At 41.6% G+C, this 14,060-nt stretch overlaps 1 protein-coding gene across 2 annotated transcripts in view; it reads left to right on the forward strand.

The window, feature by feature from the left end:
* The window catches only part of LOC105492045 (INO80 complex ATPase subunit), a 138,403-nt gene that overhangs the window by 34,491 nt on the left and 89,852 nt on the right, over positions 1-14,060 (forward strand). For both annotated transcript variants that reach the window (XM_011758894.3, XM_024795963.2), the window contains exons 8-14: positions 949-1,002; positions 2,131-2,334; positions 8,048-8,243; positions 9,105-9,172; positions 10,496-10,705; positions 11,997-12,077; positions 12,867-12,962. In XM_011758894.3, the coding sequence (XP_011757196.2) occupies positions 949-1,002; positions 2,131-2,334; positions 8,048-8,243; positions 9,105-9,172; positions 10,496-10,705; positions 11,997-12,077; positions 12,867-12,962 (909 nt within the window). The remainder of the gene's footprint in view (positions 1-948; positions 1,003-2,130; positions 2,335-8,047; positions 8,244-9,104; positions 9,173-10,495; positions 10,706-11,996; positions 12,078-12,866; positions 12,963-14,060) is intronic.

The following is a 14,060-nucleotide window of genomic DNA, read 5'->3' on the forward strand; positions in this document are numbered from 1 at the left end:
TGACCTCAAGTGGTCCACCTGCCTCGGCCTCCCAAAGTGCTGGGATTACAGGCGTGAACCACCACACCTGGCCAAGAAATGACTTTTTAGTGGGAATATTTGAGGTTCCTGGCTTCAGAGTGACAATAGCTCTTTAATTAGTAAGAGTTTTTTATATTCCTTTAAATTTGCTGTCTTATATGCAAACTTTAGAGAAATGGCTTTTAGACCTTCTTTGTCACTTTGAACCCATTGTTTCTTTAGCATCAAGGAGAGTGCTCTTCAGTAATGAAAGAGCCACCCAGCTCTGCCTCTTCAGTGTGTTCTTCCATGTCAGATAGACATCGTGGGGAGTCAGATGTCTACTGACTTTTTTCCCCCCTTGGCTAGAGTGGAAAACACAAATAGCTGGATACTGGGTTGTGGGCTGCTGGGTCATTTTGTGTTAGGTCTTCCTTGGAGTTTAGTTTTAGAGAAGATTAGGCTTATGTGGTGGCAGAAACTGAGTAGTAGTGACATCAGGTTTGCCTAGGCTGGAGGTGGGGCTAGAATCACAACTTGGGAGACTAGTTTATCGTTTTCCTAATGATTCCTGTATCTGGGTGCCCTGTTCTCTCAGCTTTGCAGATTGGCCCTGGTAAGCAACATGTTTTTAATCAGGATGGTACTAAGGTTTAGGTATTTTAACATTTTGCTAGTCCACTTCAAGCCTTACATATAACTTAATGTCTTCCTAAAAGTATACAGAAGACTATTTAAGGCATCCACAACACTGATTCTTCTTGATGCTTTTTTAATAGTTTTATGTATGGTGTTGGACAGTACATCTGGATGACTTACAGAAGTAATGTATCTTGCTCGGCTTGACATTTTCTGATCCTCTAGGAATTGATTAAAAGACTGTTCATTCTACATAGTCTTAGTTCAAAAATGAATCCTAAATGAAATACTGTTTTTTAAATATTTTAGGCAAATAAGCAGAAAGCTTCAGCTCGTAACCTGTTTCTCACCAATAGCCGAAAGGTAAAATTGTAGTTTTGTATTTTCCATTTCATGTTTTGCTGGAATATATTCTTCTTCTTTGGGTCCATCTTGCTGCTCTTGTCTGTTGTAACCTGTTGATCATGAATCTAATAGTTCCTAAGAGTTTCTGAATGTTCTCAATCTGTTTATTTATTTATTTTTTGAGACGAAGTCTCAGCCGCCCAGGCTGGAGTGCAGTGGTGTGATCTCGGCTCACTACAACCACTGTCTCCCCAGTTCAAGCAATTCTCCCATCTCACCCTCCCAAGTAGCTGGGATTACAGGCACCCACCGTCATGCCCTATAATTTTTGTATTTTAGTAGAGACAGGGTTTCACCATGTTGGCCAGGCTGGTCTTGAACTCCTGACCTCAGGTGATCTGCCCGCCTCGGCCTCCCAAAGTGCTAGGATTACAGGCATGAGCCACCGTGCCTGGCCTCAATCTGTTTATTAAATAAAATTATTCTTCCTCACATTTCTGGTATTTGAACCTTTTTGGATAAGACCATAGCCCACCCTGATTGCTTGAGCAGATCATGGAATCTTCCTGTCTTCAGTCTCGTCGTCTAAGAAATAATGATGTGAATACCTTCCCTTAGAGGAAACTAAAACAACTTCCTTTCAGAATTGTGAGGATCAGATTGGGCCATGTTATTAGTTATGTTTCTCTGGGGTAGTCATTCAACTTCTCTGTTTCCTCATTTATAAGGTGGATGATGGTAAATGAGGGTGATGCTAATGCCAATTTCGTAGGATTTGAAGAGTAGATTAGTTTAATATATTTTTCAGTGGTGCTAAAGATATAATAAGCAGTGATAGCTGTTATTAATGTGTGTGATAACATTTTGTAACTTCCAAGCACATCCCAGGTCCTTCTTAGTCATTATAATTTTTCATCTTCTAAGTTGATAGAAATCAGATAGATTTCTTATCCCTGATATTACCACGGGATCTGGACCTATGTTACAGTACTATACAAGGACATTAATCAAGTTGCAGGAGAAAGAGATGTGGTCAAGGATGACAGTTTGTATTCAACAGATTGAGGAATGATGTGGTTTAGAATCCAGGAAGAACCAGCCTCTGGTATGGGGTCCTTTCTGCTGTAATGCTGTTGTTGTTTTCAGCTTGCTCACCAGTGCATGAAGGAGGTGCGTCGTGCTGCCTTGCAGGCCCAGAAGAACTGTAAGGAAACCTTGCCTCGTGCCCGCCGCCTCACCAAGGAGATGCTCCTGTACTGGAAGAAATATGAGAAAGTGGAGAAGGAGCACCGCAAGAGAGCAGAGAAGGAAGCTTTGGAGCAGCGGAAGTTGGATGAGGAAATGCGGGAGGTAGGGCAAAAGCATACCATTTTGAAAACCCTAATTATTACAGCCATTTGAAGAGATCGGTTTGCATTTTGAAAATTGTACGTCTAACCAATGACACTGTCAGTTATTTTTTTTTTTTTTGGTAGAGATGCAGTTTCGCCATGTTGCCCAGGCTGGTCTCAAACTCCTGAGCTTCGAGTGATCCGCTTGCCTTGGTCTCCCACAGTCAGAAATATTTTTTTTTTTTTTTTTTTTTGAGGCGGAGTCTCGCTCTGTCGCCCAGGCTGGAGTGCAGTAGCCCAATCTTGGCTCACTGCAAGCTCCGCCTCCTGGGTTTACGCCATTCTCCTGCCTCAGCCTCCCGAGTAGCTGGGACTATAGGCGCCCGCCACCATGCCCAGCTAATTTTTTTTATTTTTAGTAGAGACAGGGTTTCACCGTGTTCGCCAGGATGGTCTTGATCTCCTGACCTCGTGATCCGCCTGCCTCGGCCTCCCAATGTGTTGGGATTACGGGCGTGAGCCACCGTGCCCGGCCCAGAAATTTTTTTAAAGACTTAATTTTGAGGATGGTGATTTTAGACTAGTAAACCAATTCTGCTTTTAGTCTTTTGGTATGGCCCTCCTCAGGCCTTTTTCTCATTTTCAAAAAAAAACGAATGAGCAAAAGAGAAAGAAAGTAGCTTTTAATTCATCTTGGTTTGTTTGTAGGTGCTGACTGCAGTTTTGCTTTTTTTGGACAATAAGAAATAGGTGCCAAATTCAGGGCCAGTTAGGGACAGTGGACAATGAGCCCAGTTTTCTAAGACTTACCCTTCACCCACTGTACTGTTTTATTTATTTAGTTTTTTTTTTTGTTGTTTTTTTTTTTTTTTTTTTTTTTTTGAGACGGAGTCTCGCTCTGTCGCCCAGCCCAGGCTGGAGTGCAGTGGCGCGATCTCGGCTCACTGCAAGCTCCGCCTCCCGGGTTCACGCCATTCTCCTGCCTCAGCCTCCCGAGTAGCTGGGACTACAGGCGCCCACAACCGCGCCTGGCTAATTTTTTGTAATTTTTAGTAGAGACGGGGTTTCACCGTGGTCTCGATCTCCTGACCTTGTGATCCGCCCGCCTCGGCCTCCCAAAGTGCTGGGATTACAGGCGTGAGCCACCGCGCCCGGCCATTTATTTAGTTTTTGAGATGAAGTTTCACTGTTGTCGCCCAGGCTGGAGTGCAGTAATCTTGGTTCATTGCAACCTCTGCCTCCCAGATTCAAGCAATTCTTCTGCCTCAGCCTTCCGAGTAGCTGGGACTATAGGCACCCACCACCACGCCCGGCTAAGTTTTTGTATTTTTAGTAGAGATGGGGTTTCACTGTGTTGGCCAGGCTGGTTTCAAATTCCTGAGCTCAGATGATATGCCTTCCTCGGCCTCCCAAAGTGCTGAGATTACAGGCATGAACCACCATGCCCAGCCTACTTATATTGTTTTAACTTGCAGCAAGTACTGTTGTTAAACTTGATGCCAGCTGTTGTAGGCTGTGTATATTGCTGAGGGAAGCAAGAGGTGAGAATAAGAAGGCAAAGTCATTGTATTGCCATTGATAAACCAACTGAGATGAATGGAAGGAGAGTTGAGATTTGAAGAAAGAAGGGAATTAGTGGATTGGATGATGTTTTCTTTCGGGTATATGTAGTAACTCATGTCAAAGTGAAGCTTTGGAGCCTCTTCTGAGCTCTTGATCTTCCCTCATTTTATCATGACTTCGAGAATGAAGATGGATTTTGCTCAGTTCTCTTTAGTCTCCTGGTTAATTTGCATATTTGTGTATTTGCATGCAAGGTAATCATATTATCAAGTTAGTAAACATTTGATGCTTTTGGGAATTCTTAACTCACAGAATTTAAAGTCATTTGAGAGTTAGCCACAGATCTTGAAGTTTTGCAGGCAACTTGGCCTGTATTCTGGATTTGTGAGACCTAGATTCTTAGTTATGTTGATAGCTAACTGATGCTTATGCTGACTTATGCATCTTTTCCTTTGAACTTTTGAAATAAATCTTTGATGTATCCTTTCTGTTTTCTTAATCTACTTTGTTCATTTAATCATGTGGTAGTTAACTTCTTTAAAGTTAAAGATGTTATTCTTGGCCGGGTGCGGTGGCTCACGTCTATAAACTTAGCACTTTGGGAGGCAGAGGCGGAGGCGGGTGGATCATGAGGTCAGGAGTTCAAGACCAGCCTGGCCAACATGGTGAAACCCCGTCTCTACTAAACATACAAAAATTAGCCGGGCGTGGTGGCGGGTGCCTGTAATCCCAGGTACTCGGGAGACTGAGGCAGAGAATTGCCTGAACCCGGGAGGTGGAAGTTGTAGTGAGCCGAGATCATACCACTACACTCCAACCTGGGTGACAGAGGAAGAATCCATCACACACACACAGACACACTATATATATATATATATATATATATATATGTTATTCTTTTTCTTAATTGTTTTACTTTGGGAAGTTTTCCTTAGGCTGAGTGTATTGGCTCATGTCCGTAATCCCAGCAGAAAGGCAGAGGCAGGAGGATCTCTGGAATCCAGGAGTTCAAGACCAGTCTGGGCAACATAGTGATACTTCGTATCCATAAACAGTACAAAAATCAGACAGGTGTAGTGGCAAGTGCCTATAGTCCCAGTTACTCTGGAGGCTGAGGTGGGAGTATTGCTTGAATCTGGGATGTTGAGGCTGCAGTGAGCTGTGTTCTTGCCACTGCCTCCAGCCTGGGTGACAGAGTGAGATACCATCTCTTCAGAAGAAAACAAAGATTTTCGTGATAGCACTTTAGGTTTGAAACATGAACATTCATTATGACAGAGACTTAATTTTCTCTCACTCTCTTTCTCAAGTGTTCTTCTATTTTGGATCTTGCTCAGGTGCTATAATGCTTTAAAGAGATAGGATAATTTTACATAGATTACTGCTTTATAAAATATACTTTCAACCTTTTGGATTTTTTTTTTTCTGTATTCCTTATTTTATTGTTTTCCTTTTGGGAGAGTGGATCAAGGATAAAGTATATTTTATGAATTTTGTTACGAAATAATTCAAAATAATGACTCTTGGACCAATAATGCTCTTTTTTGGGGAAAAAAAAATAAAGCAAACAAGGCTGGCTCACGCTGTGAGCTCACGCCTGTAATCCCAGCACTTTGAGAGGCTGAGGTGGGCAGATCAAGAGGTCGGTAGATCAAGACCATCCTGGCTAACATGGTGAAACCCCGTCTACTAAAGATACAAAAAATCAGCTGGGTGTGGTAGCATATGCCTGTAGTCCCAGCTACTCAGGAGGCTGAGACAGGAGAATCGCTTGAACTGGGGAAGTGGAGGTTGCAGTGAGCCGAGATTGCACCACTGCACTCCAGCCAGGGCGACAGAGTGAGACTCCATCTCAAAACAAAACAAAACAAAACAAATGGCTCTTTAATATGCTACTTATACTGTATTCTGTGTTCCATATAATTTAGTATTTTGGATTATGTTTTCATTTTATTATTTATCTTAGGAATGATTTTATTTATTGACACATTGATTATTTTTCTTACCTGGTTGTTTTAGAGTAGAGGCACTTAAAAAAAAAAAAAAAAGGGGTATCTTACTCTGTCACCCGGGCTGGAGTGCAGTGGCATGATCTTGGCTCAGCGCAGTGTCTATCTCTTGGGCTTAAGCAATCCTTCCGCCTCAACCTTCAGTGTAGCTGGGACTGCAGGTACATGCCACCATGCCTGGCAAATTTTTGTATTTTTTGTAGAAACAAGATTTTGCCATGTCTAGTCTCAAACTCCTGAGGTCAAGCAGTCCACCTGAAAGGCACTTTTAGCCTTCTCACATTAAAAAATACATGTATGTTTGCATGTGTGCGTGTATTCAGTCTATATTCGTTTTTTGTAGCTATTATTATCACAAATGAAGTACAGATTGTTGGGTTTTGTTTCATTTTGTTTGAGGTAGAGTCTTGCTCTGTCACCCAGTCTGAAGTGCAGTGGCACGACCTTGGCTCACTGCAACCTTTCCTCCTGGGTTCAAGTGATTCTCCTGCCTCAGCCTCCAGAGTAGCTGGGATTACAGGCGCCCGCCACCACACCCAGCTAATTTTTGTATTTTTTATCAGAGACAGGGTTTCTCCATGTTGACCAGGCTGATCTCAAACTCCTGGCCTCCAGTGATCCGCCAGCCTTGGCCTCCCAAAATGCCGGGATTACAGGCATGAGCCACCATGCCTGGCCAAAAAATACAGATTGTGTTGGGGAGTATTTTGTTCCTTCCTATAGATCGTTTTGGGGAGTATTTTCTTCCTTCCATTAGCCTTTTAATTTCATATACCTATTGTATTGGCTTTCAGAATAACTTATAGCTTTTTGTCAGTTATTTTGACTTTTGGTGGTAAAGAAGAGTTTTGGGACCGGTGTGGTGGCTGACCGGGCGCACTGGTCACGCTTGTAATCCCAGCACTTTGTGAGGCTGAAAGTGGGCCGATCACCTGAGGTCAGCAGTTTGAGACCAGCCTGGTCAATATGGTGAAACCTGTCTCTACTAAAAAAATACAAAAATACATGCCAGGCGCAGTGGCTTACACCTTTAATCCCAGCACTTTGGGAGGCCGAGGCAGGCGGATCACGAGGTCAGGAGATTGAGACCATTCTGGCTAACGCAGTGGAACCCTATCTCTACTAAAAATACAAAAAATCAGCCGGGTGTGGTGGCGGGCGCCTGTAGTCCCAGCTACTCTGTAGGCTGAGGCAGGAGAATGACATGAACCCAGGAGGCAGAGCTTGCAGTGAGCCAAGATTACGCCACTGCACTCCAGCCTGGGCAACAGAGGGAGACTCTGTCCCAAGAAAAAAAAAAAAAAAATTAGCCAGGCATCGTGGTGTATGCCTGTAATCCCAGTTACTTGGGAGGCTGAGGCAGTAGAATCACTTGAACCTGGGAGGCAGAGGTTGTGGTGAGGCTGCTATCGTGCCATTGCACTCCAGCCTGGCCAACACAGTTAGACTCTTGTCTCAAAAAAAAAAAAAAAAGTTTCTGACCTGTACATTTTCAAAACTAATAAAGCTATATAGACATGTATCCACCATCCAGGTTGTAAAATGGAATATATTGTTTGAATTTAGTTGTCTCAGTACTACCATAGAAAAGTCATGTAAGAAAGAAACATTTTAGTCAGAAGCCTAATGGAGAAAAGATTCACAGTATAAAGAAGAGCAAAACACTCGTTACTAGTAGATTATGAATGAAAGTTATTCATTGTGGCTCACACCTTAATCCTAACACTTTGAGATGCTGAGGCTGGTGGATTGCCTGAGTTCGAGACCAGCCTGGCCAACATGGTGAAACCCTGTCTTTACTAGTAATACAAAAATTAGCCGAGGTTAGTGGTGCTCACCTGTAATCCCAGCTACTCTGGAGGCTGAGGTACGAGACTAGCTTGAACCTGGGAGGTGGAGGTTGCAGTGAACCGAGATTGCGCCACTGTACTCCAGGCCATGCGACCAATTGAGACTTTGTCTGAAAAAGGAAAATAAATTCATTCATTGCTTTTAGTGCCACTGACTTGGCTAAAATAAAATTGTTTATCAGCAATGTTTACATTTTTAAAAGTAAAGAATTGGTAAAGGATTTGAATGCAAATATAAGTGGCGAATTCTCCACTACTTCTTGGATATCATTAATAATTGGGCTCTGTTTTCACCTTTTTCCCTCTTTAGGCCAAGAGGCAACAGCGAAAACTCAACTTCTTAATTACCCAGACAGAGTTGTATGCCCATTTCATGAGTCGCAAACGAGACATGGGTCATGATGGTATCCAGGAAGAAATCCTAAGGAAACTGGAAGACAGTTCTACCCAGAGACAAATCGATATAGGTGGAGGAGTGGTAGTTAACATCACACAGGAGGATTATGGTGAGTCTTCAATCAGGACTTAGAGGAAGGCTACCTCTTAATTTTTATATCTAAAGGTTATATACATTAATTCCTGCAAATTTTTTTATTGATTCATAGGTAATTTACCAGAAAAGAGAGATTTATTGTACTGGAGTAGGGAAAGTGTGTTTGTAATACAGAAGTATAAGACCATTTATTAAAGAATTTGAATAGGAAAGATTGTGGTTATATGATCTTGCAAGTTTGGGAATATTTTTGTTGTGATTTGTTAGTAGAAATAACCGGTATTGTAATCAGAGTTCAAAGAACTGAACTGCGTTTCAGGAGAGGAAAACATCTCTCACATAATAAGATTCTTGGTTATTTAAGCACGAGAAAGCAGCTGTTCAGTTGTCTTTGTGTGATCACAAGGAGAGGGAGGAATTGGGATGAAGTTTGAGAGGAATTTCACAGAGAATACTGATTAAGATTGTGTTGAGCTAGAAATAGTAGAGATTGTAACTGCTTTATCATATTTTGGGGATTACATATGTCGTATTTCTCTAGCATAAATATATTAAAATTTTGAATCCTGGTTGTCTTGATTGTTGTAGCTTGGTATCATTTGGTAGAAGAAACCCTAATACTGAGAGGCGGTGGATGCCAGTGCCGTGGTTTTTGTGAGCTTTCTTTGGCTACTGGAGACCGAGGCAGCCCTCCACCTCCATTGCATTTCCAGCTTCTTACCTCTGAGAATTTAGCCTTTCTCTTCCGCCACCCTCTGTGAACCCAGGGATAAGTAGAATGAGGGAATCAGGGATCCACATATATTGGTGTTAATTGCATCATAGAACAAGATCAGTTGATAAAGTGTGATAATCCATAAATTTTCCTTTTCAGATAGTAACCACTTTAAAGCCCAGGCCCTGAAGAATGCTGAAAATGCTTACCATATTCACCAAGCTCGGGTGAGTCTTCAGATAGAAAGGTTTACTGTAATTGGCCCTGGAAATACCCTACAAGGTTTTACTTAGGTGGTCTTCCTTTAGTCTTAATCACATTTTCGATTAAAAGCATAGACTAGCTTGTGTATATGTGTGTGAGTAATTGTGTGTAGGGTGGGGGGCTGGGTCTCTTTCACTTTAGCATAGTAGGGATACTAGAGGAAAGGCAGAAAAACAAATATTCAGTTTTTTAGCTTTAGCAGTGTTTTAATTTCAAATTAGAACAGTTTGTGTGTTTTTTTTTTTCTTTCTGAGTAATCATGGGCAATATAGTATGAAATGCATCATAGATGTTTAATGGAAAAAAACATACTCTTGGCTTGTTAAGAGAGCCATATCATAGTTTCAAAAAACTGCTACATTATTTAACGCCTTCTTTCACCTAAGTAATAACTTGCTCTTTGTTATTTATTTTATTTTATTTTATTTTTGAGACAGAGTTTCGCTCTGTCGCCCAGGCTGGAGTGCAGTGGCGTGATCTTGGCTTACTGCAAGCTCCGCCTCCCGGGTTCACACCATTCTCCTGCCTCAGCCTCCTAAGTAGCTGGGACTACAGGTGCCCGCCACCACGCCCAGCTAATTTTTTGTATTTTTAGTAGAGATGGGGTTTCACTGTGTTCGCCAGGATGGTCTTGATCTCCTGACCTCGTGATCCACCCACCTCAGCCTCCCAAAGTGCTGGGATTACAGGCATGAGCTACCGTGCCCGGCCCTTTTTTTTTTTTTTTTTTTTTTTTTTGAGATGGAGTCTTGCTTTGTCAGCCTCCCGAGTAGCTGGGACTACAGGTGCACAACACCATGCCCAGCTAATTTTTTTTATTTTAGTAGAGATTGGGTTTTACCATGTTGGCCAGGATGGTCTCTATCTCCTGACCTCGTGATCCACCCGCCTTGGCCTCCCAAAGTCCTGGGATTATAGGCATGAGCCACTGCGCCCGGCCAAAGCTCTTTGTTATTTATGATATAGTGATGTTTGACAACATCAGAAAGAAATTATAATCAAGTTGAATTAAGTAAAAAACTTGCTGTTTTTAATATACTGCATAGGAGCCTCTATTTAACATTGACAGAGCGGAAGTCAAGGATAGACGAATGTGACCTTCCCCAATTTCTAATATAATTGTTACATTAAATAATATCATATACTACATTATATTATCAGATTATGAGAAATCTTGTTCCAATTATTTTTCTTAGCACAGGGTAGATATATTGTTATCTTGAGTTTTATTTGCATTTAATATTTTTCCTATTTTTTTTTCTAATTTTTTTTTTTTAACTTTCCAGACAAGGTCATTTGATGAAGATGCAAAAGAAAGTCGAGCAGCTGCCCTGCGGGCAGCAAACAAGTCTGGCACTGGGTTTGGGGAGAGTTATAGCCTGGCTAACCCATCTATCCGGGCTGGTGAGGATATTCCACAGCCCACAATTTTTAATGGCAAATTGAAAGGTTATCAACTGAAAGGCATGAATTGGTTGGCCAATCTCTATGAACAGGTGAATTTTAGAACTCTTTTCTAAAATTCTCTTTTATTAACTCTTTTCCTAAAGTCATTTGTTCAGTGTGATTGTGAAATGAGTACAAGATCTGGCTGGGCGCGATGGCTCACGCCTGTAATTCCAGCACTTTGGGAGGCTGAGGCAGGCGGATCACCTGAGGTCAGGAGTTTGAGACCAGCCTGACCAACATGGTGAAACCCCGTCTCTACTAAAAAAATAAAAATAAAAAATTAGCCGGGCGTGGTAGCACATGCCTGTGATCCCAGCTACTTGGAAGGCTGAAGCAGGAGAATCACTTGAACCTGGGAGGCAGAGATTGCGTTGAGCCAAGATGGCGTCATTGCGCTCCAGCCTGGGCAACAAGAGCAGAACTCTGTCTCAAAAAATAAATAAATAAGTACAAGATCATGTTTTAGAATTCACACTTTTGAAAAGCTGTATCCTGGGGAGGGATTGCATTAGGAGAAATACCTAATGTAAATGACTAGTTAATGGGTGCAGCACACCAACATGGCACATGTATACATATGTAACAAACCTGCACGTTGTGCACATGTACCCTAGAACTTAAAGTATAATAAAAAAAAAATGTAGATTTATAAAAAAAATAAAAAGCTATATCCTTTGACAAGAGGCAGAAAGTTGTCTCTGTTTCTCTTTGTTTTTGAGACAGGATCTTACTCTGTCACCCAGTCTGAAGTGCAGTGGTGTGTTTATGGCTCACTGTAGCCTTAAACTCCTGGACTCAAGTGATCCTCCTGCCTCAGCCCCCAGAATAGCTGGGACTACAGACACATGCCACCATGCCTGGCTAATTTTTGTATTTTTTGTAGAAATGGGGTGTCTCTGGGTTGCCCAAGCTGGTCTCAAACTCCCAGGCTCATGCGATGTGCCTGACTTGGCCTCCCAAAGTGCCAAGACAGGCGTGAGCCACTGCACCCAGCTGATGTCTTTTTTTTTTTTTTTCTAACCTGGAGAGCCTACTAGAGAATATTTGTATATTTCTTATGGTTTGTCTTATATGGACTTGGTAAATCTAATTGTTGTTGTGTCTGGGTTGTATTAGCTAACAAACTGGCCTTGCCCTGTCTTGTGTACCATGGTTCATAGTTGTAGCTGTAGCATTGGCAAAAGCAATTACTATAGCAGTGGATAAAAGTGTTGAGGCTGAGTATCTCTAGTCACTTCTCTTTAAACAAGCCTGTTATCTTGGTCATTTTTTTTGGTAATAGGTCAAACTTTATTTGATGAAATGTATGAGGTGTTGACCATGTATTTTTTCCCCCAGGGTATTAATGGCATTCTTGCTGATGAAATGGGCCTTGGTAAAACAGTACAGAGCATTGCCCTTCTGGCCCATCTGGCTGAGGTGGGTAGATATAATCTTTCTATCTTAATTTCTCTAGAATTTAGAGTAATTTCTGTTGAAAATCAGCCACTTAAAAGCACTATGCTAAGCTCTGTAGCATTCCAAGATAGGGGGACTTGATTCTTGCCTGCGAGCTTTATAAGGGGACAGTATTGTGTAACTTTTTGGTTTTTAAGAGGTCTAGGACAGTTTTTGAGCATGTGATTTTGAGACATTCCCTTCCACTCTGCATTGATTACCACCAGTGTAGTGGCAAGGGCAATATAGTTAGATCAGAACACCTTGCCTAACATTTCAACTCTACTCTTATTACCAGTGTAAACATGGGCAATTTAGCCTCTTTTCAACTTAAGTCTCTGAGGCTTAGTTTCCTCTTCTATGGAGACATCATCTACTTTATGGGAATTTTATAAGAATTAAATTTTAAAAATGTGTAAAAATACTGGAAAAAAAGCAGAAGCTGTATACCTATTAAATAACTATAAGATTGTCATGATGACTAGTATAGTAGAAAACAATACATACAAGTCAGTGTGTCATAAGTGCTCTGTGGCTGCGACCTATAAGAGGTCAGAAGAGGGAATAATTGCTTGCCACTTTTTTCTCAAGGTGTGTCTTTATGTTCTTATTATTAACATAGGATATTATTTTTGAATGTGCAGATTTGGGATTTACTCAGTATTTCTCTTGTTGTTTCCTATTCTTAGATTGTTCTTGTCATTAATTATAATTTTGAATTAAATACCTTCCCTTTTCCTATAGTTGGCTGACTGGGTTTTTCTGTTGCAGAGAGAGAACATTTGGGGACCTTTCTTAATAATTTCACCTGCATCTACACTTAACAATTGGCACCAGGAGTTTACTAGATTTGTTCCTAAATTTAAGGTAAATATCAGTCCAAGCAAAACATTTATTGCTTTTGATTCTCCTTTTCTTGTCTTATTTAATTACTCATAATAGTTTTAAATTTTGTCCAGGCTTGGTGGCTCATGCTTGTAATCCCAGCATTTTGGGAGATCGAGGTGGGTGGATCACAAGGTCAGAAGGTCAAGACCATCCTGGCTAACATGGTGAAACCCTGTCTCTACTAAAAATACAAAAAATAAAAATAAAAATAAAAATTAGCCAGGTGTGGTGCCATGCGCCTGTAGTCCCAGCTACTCAGGAGGCTGAGGCAGGAGAATCGCTTGAACGGGGCGGAGCGGGAGTGGGGGAGGTTGCAGTGAGCCAAGAACACGCTGCTGCACTGCAGCCTGGGCGACAGAACAAGACTCCTTCCGTCTCAAAAACAAAAATATCTCATACATTGTTCCAGAATAACTTGCATACAATCACTATAAAACTTACTGCTGGGAACAATGAGTGCATATTGCATTTAGCCTGATGATTGATACTCCTCGTCAAACTGCCATAATAGAAAACATCTACTTTGTTTGGTTTAACATAGATTTTGACAAATCATACGGTTAGTACACATCCTGTCATTTATGGCATTGCTCTTTTCATTCAAATCTATTGTAAATAATTTGTATCTTTTTTTAAATACATGTCTTGCTTTTGTTTTTGTTTTTGTTTTGAGACGGAGTCTCGCTCCATTGCCCAGGCTAGAGTGCAGTGGTGTGATCTTGGCTCACTGCAACCTCCGCCTCCCAGGTTCAAGCAATTCTCCTGCCTCAGCCTGCTGAGTAAGTGGGATTACAGGTGTCTGCCACCTTGCCCAGCTAATTGTTTTGTATTTTTAGTAGCGACTGGGTTTCACCACATTGGCCAGACTGGTCTCAAACTCTTGACCTCAGGTAATCCACGTGCCTCAGCCTCCAAAAGTGCTGGGATTACAGGCGTGAGCCACCGCACCCAGCCGGTTTTTTTTTTTTTTTTTTTGAGTCAGAGTTTTGCTTTTGTTGCCCAGTCTGGAGTGCAATGGTGCGGTCTCTGCTCACTGCAACCTTTGCCTCCAGGGTTGAAGCGATTCTCCTGCCCCAG

Source organism: Macaca nemestrina, chromosome 7 (genome assembly GCF_043159975.1).
Source record: "Macaca nemestrina isolate mMacNem1 chromosome 7, mMacNem.hap1, whole genome shotgun sequence".
Lineage (NCBI taxonomy): Eukaryota > Metazoa > Chordata > Mammalia > Primates > Cercopithecidae > Macaca > Macaca nemestrina.